At 39.2% G+C, this 18,102-nt stretch overlaps 1 protein-coding gene across 1 annotated transcript in view; it reads right to left on the bottom strand.

Moving 5' to 3' along the window:
* Window positions 1-12,420: 12,420 nt before the first annotated feature.
* Window positions 12,421-18,102, bottom strand: part of RADX (RPA1 related single stranded DNA binding protein, X-linked) — an 87,787-nt gene continuing 82,105 nt past the window's right edge. Inside the window, exon 14 of the mRNA XM_045471405.1 lies at window positions 12,421-13,708. Coding sequence (XP_045327361.1) covers window positions 13,578-13,708 — 131 coding nt within the window. The 3' untranslated portion in view covers window positions 12,421-13,577. The remainder of the gene's footprint in view (window positions 13,709-18,102) is intronic.

The following is an 18,102-nucleotide window of genomic DNA, read 5'->3' as shown; positions in this document are numbered from 1 at the left end:
ATTTTACTAAACTATTTAAAATCACTCTCTGGAGTGCCTGGGTGGCTCAACTGGTTAAACATCTGACACTTTATTTCGGCTCAGGTCATGATCTCATGGTTTGTGAGACTGAACCCTGCGTCGGGCTCTGTGCTGGCAGCACAAGACTGCTTGGGATTCTCTCTCCCTCTCTCTCTGCATCAAAATCAATATGTAAACTTAAAAAAATAAAAAAATAAAAAAATAAAATTTCTCTGAAGGTTGAAGTGCATGACTTTATATGGTAAAAGTATATATAAAGTGCATGACTTTATATGGTAACCAGCATTATATTCCTTGTATATAAGTGCATTTGTTTCCTTTTATGCCTTTAAGAGAGTTGCAACTGACAATCTTAGATTGATGTAATTTTTCTGTTAACTCTTTTTTATTTAAGTTTATTTTTGAGAGGAGGGGTGGGGCAGAGAGAGAGGGAGACAGAGGATCTGAAGCAGGCTCTGTGCTGACAGCTGCGAGCCTGATGGAGGGCTCGAATTCAGGAACCATGAGATCATGACCTGAGCCAAAGTCGGACACTTAACTGAACGAACCACCCAGGCTCCCCTCTGTTAACTCTTAAGGTAATTTGCTGGGGCATGAGTGGTCTAGTGCTTATTCAGTGATTTTAAAGTTTAGTTTATGGAACACCTACATTATACCCACTTGGAATTTTATTAAAAACGAAGGTTCCTGGGTCCTACTCAAGTCATGCTGAATCAGAATCTGAGGGAAATATCTAGGAATCCACATTTTAAATAAGCTCTCCAGGTAATTCTTAAGCACTTTACAATTGAAAAACTTTAGATCATACAACCTGGACATGATGAAAATCATATAGAATCTAGTTGTGGTTTTGACAGACTCGCTGACATCTTTTTTTTTTTTTAATATATGAAATTTATTGTCAAATTGGTTTCCATAAAACACCCAGTGCTCATCCCAAAAGGTGCCCTCCTCAATACCCATCACCCACCCTCTCCTCCCTCCCACCCCCCATCAACCCTCAGTTTGTTCTCAGTTTTTAACAGTCTCTTATGCTTTGGCTCTCTCCCACTCTAACCTCTTTTTTTTTTTTTTTCTTTTTTCCTCCCCCTCCCCCATGAGTTCCTGTTACGTTTCTCAGGATCCACATAAGAGTGAAACCATATGGTATCTGTCTTTCTCTGTATGGCTTATTTCACTTAGCATCACACTCTCCAGTTCCATCCACGTTGCTACAAAAGGCCATATTTCATTTTTTCTCATTGCCACGTAGTATTCCATTGTGTATATAAACCACAATTTCTTTATCCATTCATCAATTGATGGACATTTAGGCTCTTTCCATAATTTGGCTATTGTTGAGAGTGCTGCTATAAACATTGGGGTACAAGTGCCCCTATGCATCAGTACTCCTGTATCCCTTGGATAAATTCCTAGCAGTGCTATTGCTGGGTCATAGGGGAGGTCTATTTTTAATTTTCTGAGGAACCTCCACACTGTTTTCCAGAGCGGCTGCACCAATTTGCATTCCCACCAACAGTGCAAGAGGGTTCCCGTTTCTCCACATCCTCGCCAGCATCTATAGTCTCCTGATTTGTTCATTTTGGCCACTCTGACTGGCGTGAGGTGATACCTGAGTGTGGTTTTGATTTGTATTTCCCTGTTAAGGAGCGACACTGAGCATCTTTTCATGTGCCTGTTGGCCATCCAGATGTCTTCTTGAGAGAAGTGTCTATTCATGTTTTCTGCCCATTTCTTCACTGGGTTATTTGTTTTTCGGGTGTGGAGTTTGGTGAGCTCTTTATAGATTCTGGATACTAGCCCTTTGTCCGATATGTCATTTGCAAATATCTTTTCCCATTCCGTTGGTTGCCTTTTAGTTTTGTTGGTTGTTTCCTTTGCTGTGCAGAAGCTTTTTATCTTCATAAGGTCCCAGTAATTCACTTTTGCTTTTAATTCCCTTGCCTTTGGGGATGTGTCGAGTAAGAGATTGCTACGGCTGAGGTCAGAGAGGTCTTTTCCTGCTTTCTCCTCTAAGGTTTTGATGGTTTCCTGCCTCACATTCAGGTCCTTTATCCATTTTGAGTTTATTTTTGTGAATGGTGTGAGAAAGTGGTCTAGTTTCAACCTTCTGCATGTTGCTGTCCAGTTCTCCCAGCACCATTTGTTAAAGAGGCTGTCTTTTTTCCATTGGATGTTCTTTCCTGCTTTGTCAAAGATGAGTTGACCATACGTTTGTGGGTCTAGTTCTGGGGTTTCTATTCTATTCCATTGGTCTATGTGTCTGTTTTTGTGCCAATACCATGCTGTCTTGATGATGACAGCTTTGTAGTAGAGGCTAAAGTCTGGGATTGTGATGCCTCCTGCTTTGGTCTTCTTCTTCAAAATTCCTTGGGCTATTCGGGGCCTTTTGTGGTTCCATATGAATTTTAGGATTGCTTGTTCTAGTTTCGAGAAGAATGCTGGTGCAATTTTGATTGGGATTGCATTGAATGTGTAGATAGCTTTGGGTAGTATTGACATTTTGACAATATTTATTTTTCCAATCCATGAGCAGGGAATGTCTTTCCATTTCTTTAAATCTTCTTCAATTTCCTTCGTAAGCTTTCTATAGTTTTCAGCATACAGATCCTTTACATCTTTGGTTAGATTTATTCCTAGGTATTTTATGCTTCTTGGTGCAATTGTGAATGGGATCAGTTTCTTTATTTGTCTTTCTGTTGCTTCATTGTTAGTGTATAAGAATGCAACTGATTTCTGTACATTGATTTTGTATCCTGCAACTTTGCTGAATTCATGTATCAATTCTAGCAGACTTTTGTTGGAGTCTATCGGATTTTCCATGTATAATATCATGTCATCTGCAAAAAGCGAAAGCTTGATTTCATCTTTGCCAATTTTGATGCCTTTGATTTCCTTTTGTTGTCTGATTGCTGATGCTAGAACTTCCAGCACTATGTTAAACAACAGCGGTGAGAGTGGGCATCCCTGTCGTGTTCCTGATCTCAGGGAAAAAGCTTTCAGTTTTTCCCCGTTGGGGATGATGTTAGCTGTGGGCTTTTCATAAATGGCTTTTATGATCTTTAAGTATGTTCCTTCTATCCCGACTTTCTCAAGGGTTTTTATTAAGAAAGGGTGCTGGATTTTGTCAAAGGCCTTTTCTGCATCGATTGATAGGATCATATGGTTCTTCTCTTTTTTTTTGTTAATGTGATGGATCACCTTGATTGATTTGCGAATGTTGAACCAGCCCTGCATCCCAGGAATGAATCCCACTTGATCATGGTGAATAATTCTTTTTATATGCCGTTGAATTCGATTTGCTAGTATCTTATTGAGAATTTTTGCATCCATATTCATCAGGGATATTGGCCGGTAGTTCTCTTTTTTTACTGGGTCTCTGTCTGGTTTAGGAATCAAAGTAATACTGGCTTCATAGAATGAGTCTGGAAGTTTTCCCTCCCTTTCTATTTCTTGGAATAGCTTGAGAAGGATAGGTATTATCTCTGCTTTAAACGTCTGGTAGAACTCCCCTGGGAAGCCATCTGGTCCTGGACTCTTATTTGTTGGGAGATTTTTGATAACCGATTCAATTTCTTCACTGGTTATGGGTCTGTTCAAGCTTTCTATTTCCTCCTGATTGAGTTTTGGAAGAGTGTGGGTGTTCAGGAATTTGTCCATTTCTTCCAGGTTGTCCAATTTGTTGGCATATAATTTTTCATAGTATTCCCTGATAATTGTTTGTATCTCTGAGGGATTGGTTGTAATCATTCCATTTTCATTCATGATTTTATCTATTTGGGTCATCTCCCTTTTCTTTTTGAGAAGCCTGGCTAGAGGTTTGTCAATTTTGTTTATTTTTTCAAAAAACCAACTCTTGGTTTCGTTGATCTGCTCTACAGTTTTTTTAGACTCTATATTGTTTATTTCTGCTCTGATCTTTATTATTTCTCTTCTTCTGCTGGGTTTAGGCTGCCTTTGCTGTTCTGCTTCTATTTCCTTTAGGTGTGCTGTTAGATTTTGTATTTGGGATTTTTCTTGTTTCTTGAGAGAGGCCTGGATTGCAATGTATTTTCCTCTCAGGACTGCCTTCGCTGCGTCCCAAAGCGTTTGGATTGTTGTATTTTCATTTTCGTTTGTTTCCATATATTTTTTAATTTCTTCTCTAATTGCCTGGTTGACCCACTCATTCGTTAGTAGGGTGTTCTTTAACCTCCATGCTTTTGGAGGTTTTCCAGACTTTTTTCTGTGGTTGATTTCAAGCTTCATAGCATTGTGGTCTGAAAGTATGCATGGTATAATTTCAATTCTGGTAAACTTATGGAGGGCTGTTTTGTGGCCCAGTATATGATCTATCTTGGAGAATGTTCCATGTGCACTCGAGAAGAAAGTATATTCTGTTGCTTTGGGATGCAGAGTTCTAAATATATCTGTCAAGTCCATCTGATCCAATGTCTCATTCAGGGCCCTTGTTTCTTTATTGACCGTGTGTCTAGATGATCTATCCATTTCTGTAAGTGGGGTGTTAAAGTCCCCTGCAATTACCACATTCTTATCAATAAGGTTGCTTATGTTTATGAGTAGTTGTTTTATATATTTGGGGGCTCCGGTATTCGGCGCATAGACATTTATAATTGTTAGCTCTTCCTGATGGATAGACCCTGTAACTATTACATAATGTCCTTCTTCATCTCTTGTTACAGCCTTTAATATAAAGTCTAGTTTGTCTGATATAAGTATGGCTACTCCAGCTTTCTTTTGGCTTCCAGTAGCATGATAAATAGTTCTCCATCCCCTCACTCTCAATCTAAAGGTGTCCTCAGGTCTAAAATGAGTCTCTTGTAGACAGCAAAGAGATGGGTCTTGTTTTTTTATCCATTCTGATACCCTATATCTTTTGGTTGGCGCATTTAATCCATTTACATTCAGTGTTATTATAGAAAGATACGGGTTTAGAGTCATTGTGATGTCTGTATGTTTTATGCTTGTAGTGTTGTCTCTGGTACTTTGTCTCACAGGGTCCCCCTTAGGATCTCTTGTAGGGCTGGTTTAGTGGTGACAAATTCCTTCAGTTTTTGTTTGTTTGGGAAGACCTTTATCTCTCCTTCTATTCTAAATGACAGACTTGCTGGATAAAGGATTCTCGGCTGCATATTTTTTCTGTCTAGCACACTGAAAATCTCGTGCCAATTCTTTCTGGCCTGCCAAGTTTCAAAAGAGAGATCAGTCACGAGTCTTATAGGTCTCCCTTTATATGTGAGGGCACGTTTACCCCTCGCTGCTTTCAGAATTTTCTCTTTATCCTTGTATTTTGCCAGTTTAACTATGATATGTCGTGCAGAAGATCGATTCAAGTTCCATCTGAAGGGAGTTCTCTGTGCCTCTTGGATTTCAATGCCTTTTTCCTTCCCCAGTTCAGGGAAGTTCTCAGCTATTATTTCTTCAAGTACCCCTTCAGCACCTTTCCCTCTCTCTTCCTCCTCTGGGATACCAATTATGCATATATTATTTCTTTTTAGTGTATCACTTAGTTCTCTAATTTTCCCCTCATACTCCTGGATTTTTTTATCTGTCTTTCTCTCAGCTTCCTCTTTTTCCATAACTTTATCTTCTAGTTCACCTATTCTCTCCTCTGCCTCTTCAATCCGAGCTGTGGTGGTTTCCATTTTGTTTTGCATTTCATTTAAAGCGTTTTTCAGCTCCTCGTGACTGTTCCTTAGTCCCTTGATCTCTGTAGCAAGGGATTCTCTACTGTCCTGTATACTTTTTTCAAGCCCGGCGATTAATTTTATGACTATTATTCTAAATTCACTTTCTGTTATATTATTTAAATCCTTTTTGATCAGCTCATGAGCTGTTGTTATTTCCTGGAGATTCTTCTGAGGGGAATTCTTCCGCTTGGTCATTTTGGATAGTCCCTGGTGTGGTGAGGACCTGCAGGGCACTTCCCCTGTGCTGTGGTGTATAACTGGAGTTGGTGGGCAGGGCCGCAGTCCGGCCTGATGTCTGCCCCCAGCCCACCGCTGGGGCCACAGTCAAACTGGTGTGTGCCTTCCCTTCCCCTCTCCTAGGGGCGGGATTCACTGTGGGGTGGCGTGGCCCGTCTGGGCTACTTGCACACTGCCAGGCTTGTGATGCTGGGGATCTGGCGTATTAGCTGGGGTGGGTAGGCAAGGTGCACAGGGGCAGGAGGGGCAGGCTTAGCTCGCTTCTCCTTTGGTGATCCACTTCAGGAGGGGCCCTGTGGCAGCGGGAGGGAGTCAGATCCGCTGCCGGAGGTTTGGCTCCTCCGCAGAAGCACAGAGTTGGGTGTTTGCGCGGAGCGAGCAAGTTCCCTGGCAGGAACTGGTTCTCTTTGGGATTTTGGCTGAGGGATGGGCGGGGGAGATGGCGCTGGCGAGCGCCTTTGTTCCCCACCAAACTGAGCTCTGTCGTCCGGGGGCTCAGCAGCTCTCCCTCCCTTTGTCCTCCAGCCTTCCTGCTTTCCGAGCAGAGCTGTTAACTTATGACCTCCCAGACGCTAAGTCGCGCTTGCTGTCGGAACACAGTCCGTCAGGCCCCTCCGCTTTTGCAAGCCAGACTCGGGGGCTCTGCTTGGCCGGCGAGCCGCCCCTCCGCCCAGGCTCCCTCCTGCCAGTCCGTGGAGCATGCACCGCCTCGCCGCCCTTCCTACCCTCTTCTGTGGGCCTCTCGTCTGCGCTTGGCTCCGGCGACTCCGTTCTGCTAATCCTCTGGCGGTTTTCTGGGTTATTTAGGCAGGTGTAGGTGGAATCTAATTGATCAGCAGGACGCGCGGTGAGCCCAGCGTCCTCCTACGCCGCCATCTTCCCTCCGTCCGAGCTTTTTTTTTCTTTTTAAAGTAGGCTTTAATGTGGGGCTTGAACTCATGACCCTGAGATCAACACCTGAGCTGAGATCAAGAATCAGATGCTTAACCGACTGAGCCACCCAGGCGCCCCATTTTATTTCAACCTCATTGTGCTTCAACTTCCAATCTATACTTGTCTTATCTACATATTGTACATTTACTCATTGTACAATCTGTATTTCTATGTTTATCTGTATTTTAGGTGATATTCCGAACATTTTGAAGTATATTACAAATCAAAAGTTTGCACAAGTGTTGGCTCTGCAACATCTAAGTATTATATCCTCAGGAAAAGAAAAACCTCTCTGGGGCTTTTTGTTCGTTTACACAATAAAGGAGGTTGGATTTGAATTTATTTATCCTTAAGGCCTTTCCTAGATCTGACATGCCAGAACTCTATGAAAATAAAAGTTGTTTAAAAACTATCAATTTTTAAGTTTTCTTTCCTCTCAACACAATTCACGATGACACTGCATTGGGAGTAGCTGAATCTTGTAGTACCTAAACTGGAGGTCAAGGTATTGGGTAAAGCTTGAGCTCTAATAAAACTGACAAGTGCTTTACACAGTACTGTATAGGGGCGCTTGGGTGGCTTGGTTGCGCATCCAACTTTGGCTCATGATCTTGTGGTTTGTGAGTTCGAGCCCTGCATCGGGCTCTGCACCAACAGCGTGGAGCCTGCTTTGAATTCTCTCTCTCCCTTTCTCTCTGCCCCTCCCCTGCTCACGCTCTCAAAAATAAATACACATTAAAAATTTTTAAACAGTAATATATATCAGTGTTTATCAAAATTGTCTGCACATTAGAATCACCTGGGGAGCTATTAACTGCCTTGATGCTCAGGCTACACCCCAATCAGAAACATGGGGGTGACACGTAGGCATAGTAATTTTTAAAACTTGCCAGGTAATACCATTAGGAAGCCGAGTTTGAGAACCACTGCTCTACATTATTGTTCAAACATTTAATATTATTGGACTTTTTCAATTACTTGCATCTTAACTACCTTAATAAATATTATGTATCTTAGCAAAGGTACATTATCAATATTAATAAAGGCAGAGAGAGGGGAATTATTCACCTCTTAGGCAAAGAACATTTCAAATTTCTCCATATGATTGAACAACCGTTATGGCAAACCCAACGTTTTAAAGATGAGGAATCACAAAACTGTGTCTCTAATAGAATACAGGTAACCCTTGATTACCTGTTGCACACTTCAAAATCTGTACTCGGTGATTCTAACTTGGTGTATGTTTCAAATGAATAAAAATTAATTTTAATATTAGCCCACACTGAATAAAAGAAATAACGGAGATCTGATATTACAAAACACTTGATGTCCAAAGTCAAATATGCCTAGGACTATATGACAGCAAAGATACATGAAAGTCATCTACATTTTACTTGGTTACTAAGAAATTGCCTTTGTGATTTTGGGGAAGGGTGAGGAGAATTTTTTGTGTTAAAATTTTTTTTTTCTTTCAGTAAGAATTTGTTAAGAACTGGACCAATAGAATCAGGCAAGATGCCTGAATCTATATTTTAAGGTTATCTCTGAAACTTATAAGGACTATATCCACCTCTGTTGATATCATTTGTCATTCAGCTGGTCCCCTTGCTTTCACTTCTGCCTCCTGCATTAGTAGTATACACACTGGGCTGTTGGTCAGAGACCCAAAATACTGGTGACATAAATGAGACAGCTTATTTTTCTCTCATGTAACGGCCCAAACAGGTAAGAAGTACAAAGCTGGTATGGCCTTGCCACAGGCCTAGTCTCCTAGCTGGTTGGGTTGACATCCCTAGAATGTTGGATCCAAGATGTCTCACTGCCATGCTCACATTTCAGCCAGCAGGAAGGGTGGGGCGGGGCGGGGGGAGGATGGAAAGGGAAAAGAGAGCATTCCTTTACAACCTTTGAGGAAATGGTTTAGTAATTGTACAGATCACTGATGCTCACTCCTGAACTTAGTGAGAACTTAGTCACAAGGCCACATCTAGTGACAAAGAAAGCATGGGGAAGTATTCTTTATTGTAGGTAGCCATGCACCCAGCTAAAGATGGACAGATATATTACTACAGAAGAGTAGTTATTAGGGTCCAACTAGGAGTCTCTGGCAACCTCTTTATATCTATTCTCCTTCCAGGAGACAGTGACTGTTCCAAAACATAAATTGAATCATGATGTATATTGGCCATAAACCATTTAACGGCTTCCCAGTGCTCTGAAGATAGAAACTAAAAAACTAAAATCCTTATTATGGCCTATAAGGTTCTGCATAGCTTGCAGGAGCCTTTGTCTATTTGCTGGTCTCATCTTGTAAGCCACTTTCTGCACTTCAGCCATATGAGTTCTGACTCAAGTGCTCAAACACACATCCACTCCTTCAGGAAAAACTTTCACGGTGCACACCCCACTGCCCAACGTGGTTTCCTTTGCTTAAAAGATCTAATATAAACCACATATCTTTCCTTTGTAGCACTTATCTCACTTTTTGTGCAATTATTTAAATGTCTTTCTCCTCCACAACATTGTAAGCTGTATGACAATAGGGGCCATGTGTTTTTGCTTGTATTGTGCTGTGTTCCTGGTGCTAACCTCAGTGCTTGCCACAGAGTGGGCATTCACATACTTGGAGGTATGTTGCAATAGTTTGGCTTATTATTTTATGAGCCCCAGGATTTGGAGAAGTTTATCTCACAGTGATTTGGTATACTACATGAAATTTTACTATTATTCAGACATTTTATTTTATGCACAAATGAGAGTTTAAAGAAATAAACCTTGAACTTATAAGCCTAACCCTATAATTTAATTGCTTTGGCAATTTTACATTAAATCATTTAGTCTTTTTCTGTTTTAGTTCCTCCACATACAAAATAGATATTAAAACCTTGTTAGGGGCAACTTCTAGATCCTAAGCTACTAGGAGTCAGATACAATAATCTCAGAATCACATAAGGGATATTCAAATTCTTGAGAAAGTGTTGCTTTTCAATGAAGATGTGCCTATCATTTAAAAAAAAGCTAGCATGGGGCGCCTGGGTGGCTCAGCCAGTTAAGCATCCGACTTTGGCTCAGGTCATGATCCCATGGTTCATGAGTTTGAGCCCTGCATCGGGTTCTGTGCTGACAGCTCAGAGCCTGGAGCCTGCTTCGGATTCTGTGTCTTCCTCTCTTTCTGCCCTTCCCCCATTCATGCTCGCTCTCTTTCTCTCTCTCTCTCAAAAATGAATAAACATTAAAAAATAAAAAAAATAAAGCAGCTAAAATATTTTAGATTTCTTTTTTGAAAAAAAATCACTGAAAGGTGACAAGTTAGGAAGAACACTAGCAGTAAAAAAAACACCTGGGATTAAAATACTTCAATTGTTTTTTGTTACAATGAGCTGCTATAATTGACAAATGGTCTAATCATATTAAAATGTTCTTCATAGAAAATCACATCTTCATGAAAGACATAGAAATAACACAAACACATTTTCAGTGTTCTAATAACTATGTTAATAGACCCAAAGAATCATAGAATTGGATGGGACCATTATTGTGCAAATTTTACAAATAAGGAAATGAAGGCCAAGCAGTTTAAGTGGCTTTCCTTAAAATGCACAGGCACTTAGGGACAGACCCATGGCTAGCTTTAAGTCTGTTTTTTCAAAATCTACTTTTTGTTTCTTATCATAAAGGAAAACAAAAACTTAGGGCTACAAGTGGTATCAACATAACAATGTAAGAATGAAGATAATATAATAAGTGGTAAGACCTGGACCAAGAAGTAAGTTTATATGCCATGTTCTTATTTTGGACAATAGACACAAATATAATATGACTTGACTAGAAAATAATCTCAAAGAACTGAAATCATCAGATAATATCCAAATCTTGTTTTGCTGATCATTTTTTAATCTTTTTTTCCTAAAATTTCTTTACTAAAAGTAGTTGATTACTAAAATAATCTGGACCAAATAATACATATTTCACCTCCCATCAATTTACCTGCTAATTCTTAGGTAGCAAAGCTTAAAAAAGAAAAATAAAGGAAATGTAAAGGAAACCAGTGAAACAGTAACCAGTATGAACCATACAAATGATTTTATTTATTTTAAGAGAGAGGGAGAGACAGAATCCCAAGCAGGCCCAACACCAGGCTTGATCCCACCACTGTGAGATCATGACCTGATCCTAAATCAAGAGCTGGACACTTAACCAACTGAGCTACTCAGGCGCTCCACAAAATGACTTTAGAATAACAGAATTCGTTACAATCAGCAGTCCATATTGGCAGAGGGTATATAGCTAAAAATATCAAATGTTATTAGTGTCACCCTTATTTGGTGATAAGGATGAGACTAATTTCTTAAAAAACCCTTTCTTAATAAGAATAAAATGAATGCAGGCTAATTCCCTGAAGAAAAAAAATGGCAGAGAGAACGTGCTCAAATTCTTTTTTTTTAATGTTTATTTTTGAGAGAGAGAGAGAGAGAGTGAGCAGGGGAGGAGCAGAGAGAGAGGGAGACACAGAATCTGAAGCAGGCTCCAGGCTCAGCTGTCAGCACGGAACCCGACACGGGGCTTGAACTTGTGAACTGTGAGATATGACCTGAGCCAAAGTCAGATGCTTAACCTACTGAGCCACTCAGGCACCCCTCAGATTGTTTCTTTAATAGCTTACCAAAGGATTTCAATGTGTATATCTCATGGTCCATCTAAAGTTGGAGACTGTGGTCCTCCAGTAGATTAATATTTCAGAATTTACTAACTGATTTATTGACATGAAGGTGACATTACAGTAATATATTTGTGTGTCTCTGGAACTAATGAACACATATTGTCATTTAAAGGTTAAGTTCTTCTGATGGTAGTTTGGTATTTTTCTTTGGAAACTGCTACCATAGGTATCCAATTTTACAACAAGCAGAAATGTGGACACAGATGTTTAACTTCAAATATAGATAGAAACACTGCTAGAATATAAAATAAATCGCCAGGGAAGTTGTTTTTAAAGATCCTAAAACTTCAAAAATAGCCATATTTCTCATTAAATATGAGAACAGAAATTATACCTGTTAAAGTGTGTAGTTTTGAAATCTCAGCCTGAGGTTTTTAGTCAATAGCTATTTAAGTATTAATTTTTTCCTTTCCCAACACTTATATGTCAGTAAAATTGAATTGCCTTTTAAAGTTTATAATGGTTTGGTGCACCTCGGTGGCTCAGTTGGTTGAGCATCTGATTTCAGCTCAGGTCATGATCTCACTGTTTGTGAGTTCGAGCCCCACATCGGCCTCCCTGCTGTCAGTGCAGAGCCCGCTTTGGATCCTCTGTCCCCTTTCTGCCCCTCCCCGGTTCACATTCTCTCTCTCAAAAATAAATACTTAAAAAAATTTTGCAATAGTTTCATACAAAAACCCAGATTCCATCTGATAAGTCTTCAAACCATATGGAAGAATCATATTGGCTATTTGGCAAGTACATGTAGGTCTATTATAGGCCAAAAATACAGAGGAGAGACATCAAATACATTCAAAATGAGACAAGAGACCAGAAAAGTTATTGTGTTTTAACTTTAATAACACACTCAAAATTTTAACACAAGAAGGATTCACTATTTTAATTACCATTTAAACACAATTATAAAGAACAAAAGGCTGAACACATTTATGAACAAAGTACAACATCTATCTTTAGATTTGTGAGCTGCACAAAAACATTTAAAGTATACACCATATGAAGTCACTGAATCACAGGGCTAGAAGAAAACCCCACAATTTAATTGCTGAACTACAATCAGATTGATCTTGACACTGAATATTTTTTCTCATGTGATGGTCATTTTGGCTCATCCACTAACCACATAGATGTCAACCACACGGCTTTGCAAATGTGGAATGGCAATTTATAGCTCAGATGAAGTAAAACAGATAACCAGAATAAAATCAGTTCCCTTAGTCACTGTTTTATATTTTCAAAATGCGTACTTAAAATGTTAATATGAGATAAATTTTCACAAAACTCACATTACATGTACGAAAACTACAAATCAATACAGCAAGAATAGAGGCATATGTAGCCTCTGGCTTTAACCTCACACACTGGTCAAAATACTTAGAAATTCAAAGGATATGAGGTCACAATAAAGAGTGGAAAGCCTTAAGACAATTTAACACACTCATTGTAAAGTTCACCAAACTGAAGACCAAGGCAAATGAACCATAACAGTCCATGTGTGCTTTTGAAAATGACAGTAACTACCATAGTTGTGAGAAATGCAGGTTGACCGCTTTAGGAGAATTTAATCTTCAAATAAGCAATGCAAAATTTCCCATTATAGGTGAATAAAAGTGAAAGCATGTTAAATGTTCAAGAGAAGTTACTTTTGTAAGTCAGGATGCCTTATGCTGAGGCTTTTGAATAAAGGAACACCACAAATAGCACAGTGAACACAAATTAGTACAAGTCAAGATAATAGTTATATAGAAGGTAAATTTTCTTGATACACAAAATCTGTTTTAATGAACTTTTCAGTAATGAACTTTAAATGAAGTACATTAGCTCCAAACACAAGATGAACATGAAACCACTTAATAACTTTAAAGCTTATGTAATATTCTTGTCGAAAAACAGGTACTAAAATTACCAACAAAATGACAGAGTATCTTTAATGCAGTGCCCTCATTATAACCTGTAACCAATTCATCTGCCAACTTTTAAGAAGTATTAGTTGGGCTATAAATTTTGTGCAAGTAGACTTCTACCTTATTGTTACCCAAGTTACAGATATCCAAGATACCAACGATGTGCACTTTATCCAGTTTAGTTACAGCTTTGATAATATCACCTGAAAGTAAAAAGCAGATGGTATTGTAAAATACTTAAATATTTACTTGGATTTAGTATCACATAAGCTGACTTTTTTCTTATTATAACATTAACACTGTCCCTCATCTTCTCTCTCTTCCCTCCAACTTATCACACAGTCATCAAAGGTATGTTATGCTAACTTCTGCACACAACAGTGAATATATCAAACAGATGCCACTAATAATGTCAAGATACAGGCTGGTATTCCAAAGTCATATTTAGTTATTTACTTGTTAAATTTTTTTTTGGTAAAGTCAGTCTACATGTTTTCAAGGTTATTTATATGGTGCCAAGTCAACAACTTATTGTTACACTTCAAGGAAGTACAAAAATAATTTTTTCTATTTTGAAACATAATTATCAATTACTTACAAAACTTACAAAACATAAAGCAAAATACATATATGAAATTGAAGTTTCTTTTAAACTATATTTCCTTTGGGGGCACCTGGGTGGCTCAGTCAGTTAAGCGACTGACTCTTGATTTCGGCTCAGGTCATGATCTCATGGTTCATGGGTTCCAGCCCTGCGTTGGGCTCTGTGCTGGCAGTGCAGGGCCTGCTTGGGATTCTCTCCCTCTGCCCCTACCTCACTTGCTCTCTCTCTTGAAATAAATAAACTTAAAAAAATAAAAGAGATCTGGTTTGAAACTTAGCTTATTAAAAAAATAGTAAGGTATATTTCCTTTGAAGTAGCTTTATTGACTAACACTTAGCATTGGATACTCTCAAGAAGCTTTATCAAAAATGGGTCAGGTGAGTGACACTGCTATAAATGGCAGAGTAGGCAATTTCAGGGCTGGGTCCCTCAACTAAAGCAACTCACAGGCTGGCAAAAACTCTCAGATCAACTTCTGCAGAACTCTGGAATCTATACACAAACTTAAAATGATGGGGGAAGGATTAATAAAGAAAGAGCTGCTGCACTGTGGTAAGAATGTGCTGCGGTACTTTACATTGCCCACCTACTACCTGTATCAGCAGCAGCCATGAAGATGGCAGCTGGCACGCCTGGTGCCGGCTGCTAGTACCAGATAGTGTGATGCAGAACTTATTCTCAAAGATGTAGTTGTGTGTTTTGCCCTGTAAGGCAGCTCGCTCAAGGAGACATGAGGGCTTGCTTTCATTTCATCTGATTTGGAGCATTCCCATGACTGGGGTAGCTTCCCCAGTGGCTTTTGTTGAAAACACATTAAGACAAAAACATTAGCCAGACTAAAAAAGCTGGGGAGGAAGGGGTTGGGGAAAAGATATGTGGGGGAAATAAGGGCTTTTAAAAGCTTCTGTATATACTGGGGCATCAAGAAGGCTATATGTACACTCAGTGCTGGACACATGCTCAGAAAAGACCTGATAAAAACTCTAATTGTTCACCTCTGGCTGATCATCAGGCTCCGCACAGCAGGAAGCAAAAGCTAAGACAGAGTTGTAAACAGCCTGGGTAAGCATTGAAGGGGTGCTGTGACACAGATCCAACTGCAAAAACTGGAGATAATTTTTTCCTTGGTTTCCTTTCTCACTTCCAGGTGTTTAAGGAAACTCTTTCAAAACACTATCTGACAGCTACTAAGCTAATGGATCACAGACTTCAGTGGCTAGATAAAGACTTGATTTTAGATATGAAAAAATGAAATCATTTAGAGGTTAAGTAACTTAAGCAAAGTCACATGGTGATTCTAATGTACACAGTCTGGCTTTGAGGCATGTGATCTTAACCTTTGTATAATAGGGTTACATCCCTGAAATTGTGCCTCGGGGCACCTGTGTGGCTCAGTAGGTTAAGCACCCGACTCTTGGTTTCGGCTCAGGTCATGATCTCACAGGTCCCTGAGATCCAGCCTTGTGTTGGGCTCTGTGCTGATGGGAGTGGAGCCTGCTTGGGATTCTCTTTCCCTTTCTCTCATGCCCCTACCCTATTCATGCGCACACGCACGCTCTCTCTCTCAAAATAAATAAACATTAAAAAAAAAACACCTGTGCCTAAAAGCCAGTGTTGGATCTAGGTTTTGTGGGACCTGAAGGGCATGCTGTTTATGAAAAATAATATAAAATACAAAAGAGTACCAAAGCAAGTGAGGGCTTTTCAAGCCTAGGCTTCAAGAGCTTCACAATTAATTTTTTTAATGTTTATTTTTGAGAAGGAGGAAGGAAGGGAGAGGGAGAGGGAGAAAATGTGAGTGGGGGAGGGGCAGAGAGAGGGAGACACAGAATCTGAAGCAGGCTCCAAGCTGTTAGTACAGACCCCGATGCGGGGCTCAAACTCATGAACAGCGAGATCATGACCTGAGCCGAAGTCAGATGCTTAACCGATTGAGCAACCCAGGTGCCCCATGAGCTTCACAATTAAAGCCACCTCTGCTAGACATGTCACAAAATCTGATGAATGATTTAAAACTGTGCAAGTTCACTAATGCACAATGAGTATAATAACAACTGCTGCTACTGTATAACTTTCTTCTTCTTTGAAGGGGATGGACTTTAACCTAGATGCTTTGGAAAGATTTTGAGATGTCAAGATTTGATGCCAACAGAAACAACCCAAACCTTAATAATTCTAGTTGTTATCATATATTGACCTTTATAAATAATGACTTACAGAGTGCCTGAAACATGAAGTCTAAGTAAATCTACTGTTTAGGTGAGGAGCTCTGCCTACTTGTGTTAATACTTTGAGCAAATGACAACCTCTCAATCTGTTCATCTGGTACTACATCACAGAATGTTGTGAGGATTAAATAGACTGTAAAGCACTTAGGATGGTGGGTGATGCACAGCAAGCACTCAAATTATTATCAACAATCAGTCTCTACTTAAGAAAACCTAGTATGAAATGAGGATGTTATTATTTACATCACATAGAGATTCTTTTAAAAGGACTATAGATTTTTACCTAAAAAATGAGTTTTTCTAAATTTCACTTTAAATTGTTAGTACTGTTTACAAAAATTGTACACTTTTAGAAATTTCACAAATACAAAAAAGTGAGACAAAGGCAGTGGAGTGTTCACTCCGTTTTCTTATGGGTGATCATGTGGGAAGACAAAGTGTCCTGGCATCTCTTGTTGCTAGGATGGGATCATGTAGGTAAGCTCTGGGAAATGAGAATGTGAGTAGAAATGATATGTCACTTCCACTCCAATGTAATTAAAAGCTAGTGTCTCCTTCATCTCTTCCTTCCTCTGCCTAGACAACCCTAGAAGCTACTTGTTCCTGCTAAAGCTGCAACAAGATGTAAGCAGACTGGATTCATGAATCACTGCTGAGAAGAAAGCTAATGTCTGATTGCATCAGACTCAACTTGAGCAAGAAACAAACATTTATTGTGTTAAGTCACAGAGACTTTGAAGTGGCTTTGTAACTGCAAAACCATCTAACCTATCTTGTAATACAGTACAGTATTCTTGCCTGTAAAAATAATATGGGAAACCCTGATTACATAGGGAATAATAAAATTGGTATTTTTACATGTGTTAAAGCTCTTCCATATCGTGTTTCTGAAATGTTTATCAATGGAGAAGTTAACTCATGCTTTCAAATAGGAAGAAGGTGTGTATGTATGTGCATATATATATGAAATGTTTATGTGTATCCCATACACACTTTCTTCCTATTTGAAAGCATTGAGTTAACTTCTCCATTGATAAACATTTCAGAAACATGATATGGAAGAGCTTTAACACACACACACACACACACACACACACACACACACACACATATATCCTTGTAGCTCATAGTTAAAGATGATACCAATTAGGACATTATAGCAGTAAGCATTATTCAACACATGATTTGGGAAATAGAGCTAATTACTTGGAAAAAAATAAAGCTAGGTCCATTATTTCACTTTCCATACCAAAATAAATTCCAAATGGATTCAAATTTTAAACTATAAAAATGAAGACATATTAATAACAAAACCCTAAACAACCCAATTCAAAATGGCCAAAGGACTTGAATATACACTTCTCCAAAGAAGATATGGCCACTGAGCATATTAAAATATGCCCAACATCATTCATAATTAGAGAAATGCAAATGAGAACCAAAATGAGACACCACTTTAGGATGGCTGTTATTAAGAAACAAAACAAAACAAAAAACAGGGGCATCTGACTTCAGCTCATGATCTCACAGTGTGTGGGTTTGAGCCCTGCATTAGGCTCTCTGCTGTCAGTGCAGAGCCCACTTTGGATCCTGTTTTCCCTCCCTCTCTCTCTTTCTCCCCCTCCCACGCATGTGTTTTCTCTCTCAAAAGAAAAACACATAAAAAAATAAAAAAAACAGAAAATAACAAACATTGGTGAGGATGTAGAGAAATTGGGATCTGTATGCATTGCTGGTGGGAATGTAAAATCGTGCAGCTGGTGTG

This window comes from Leopardus geoffroyi, chromosome X (assembly GCF_018350155.1).
Source record: "Leopardus geoffroyi isolate Oge1 chromosome X, O.geoffroyi_Oge1_pat1.0, whole genome shotgun sequence".
Taxonomy (NCBI): Eukaryota; Metazoa; Chordata; class Mammalia; order Carnivora; family Felidae; genus Leopardus; species Leopardus geoffroyi.
Note: the sequence above shows the minus strand (reverse complement) of the source record. Positions and strands in the feature narration are given on the sequence as shown.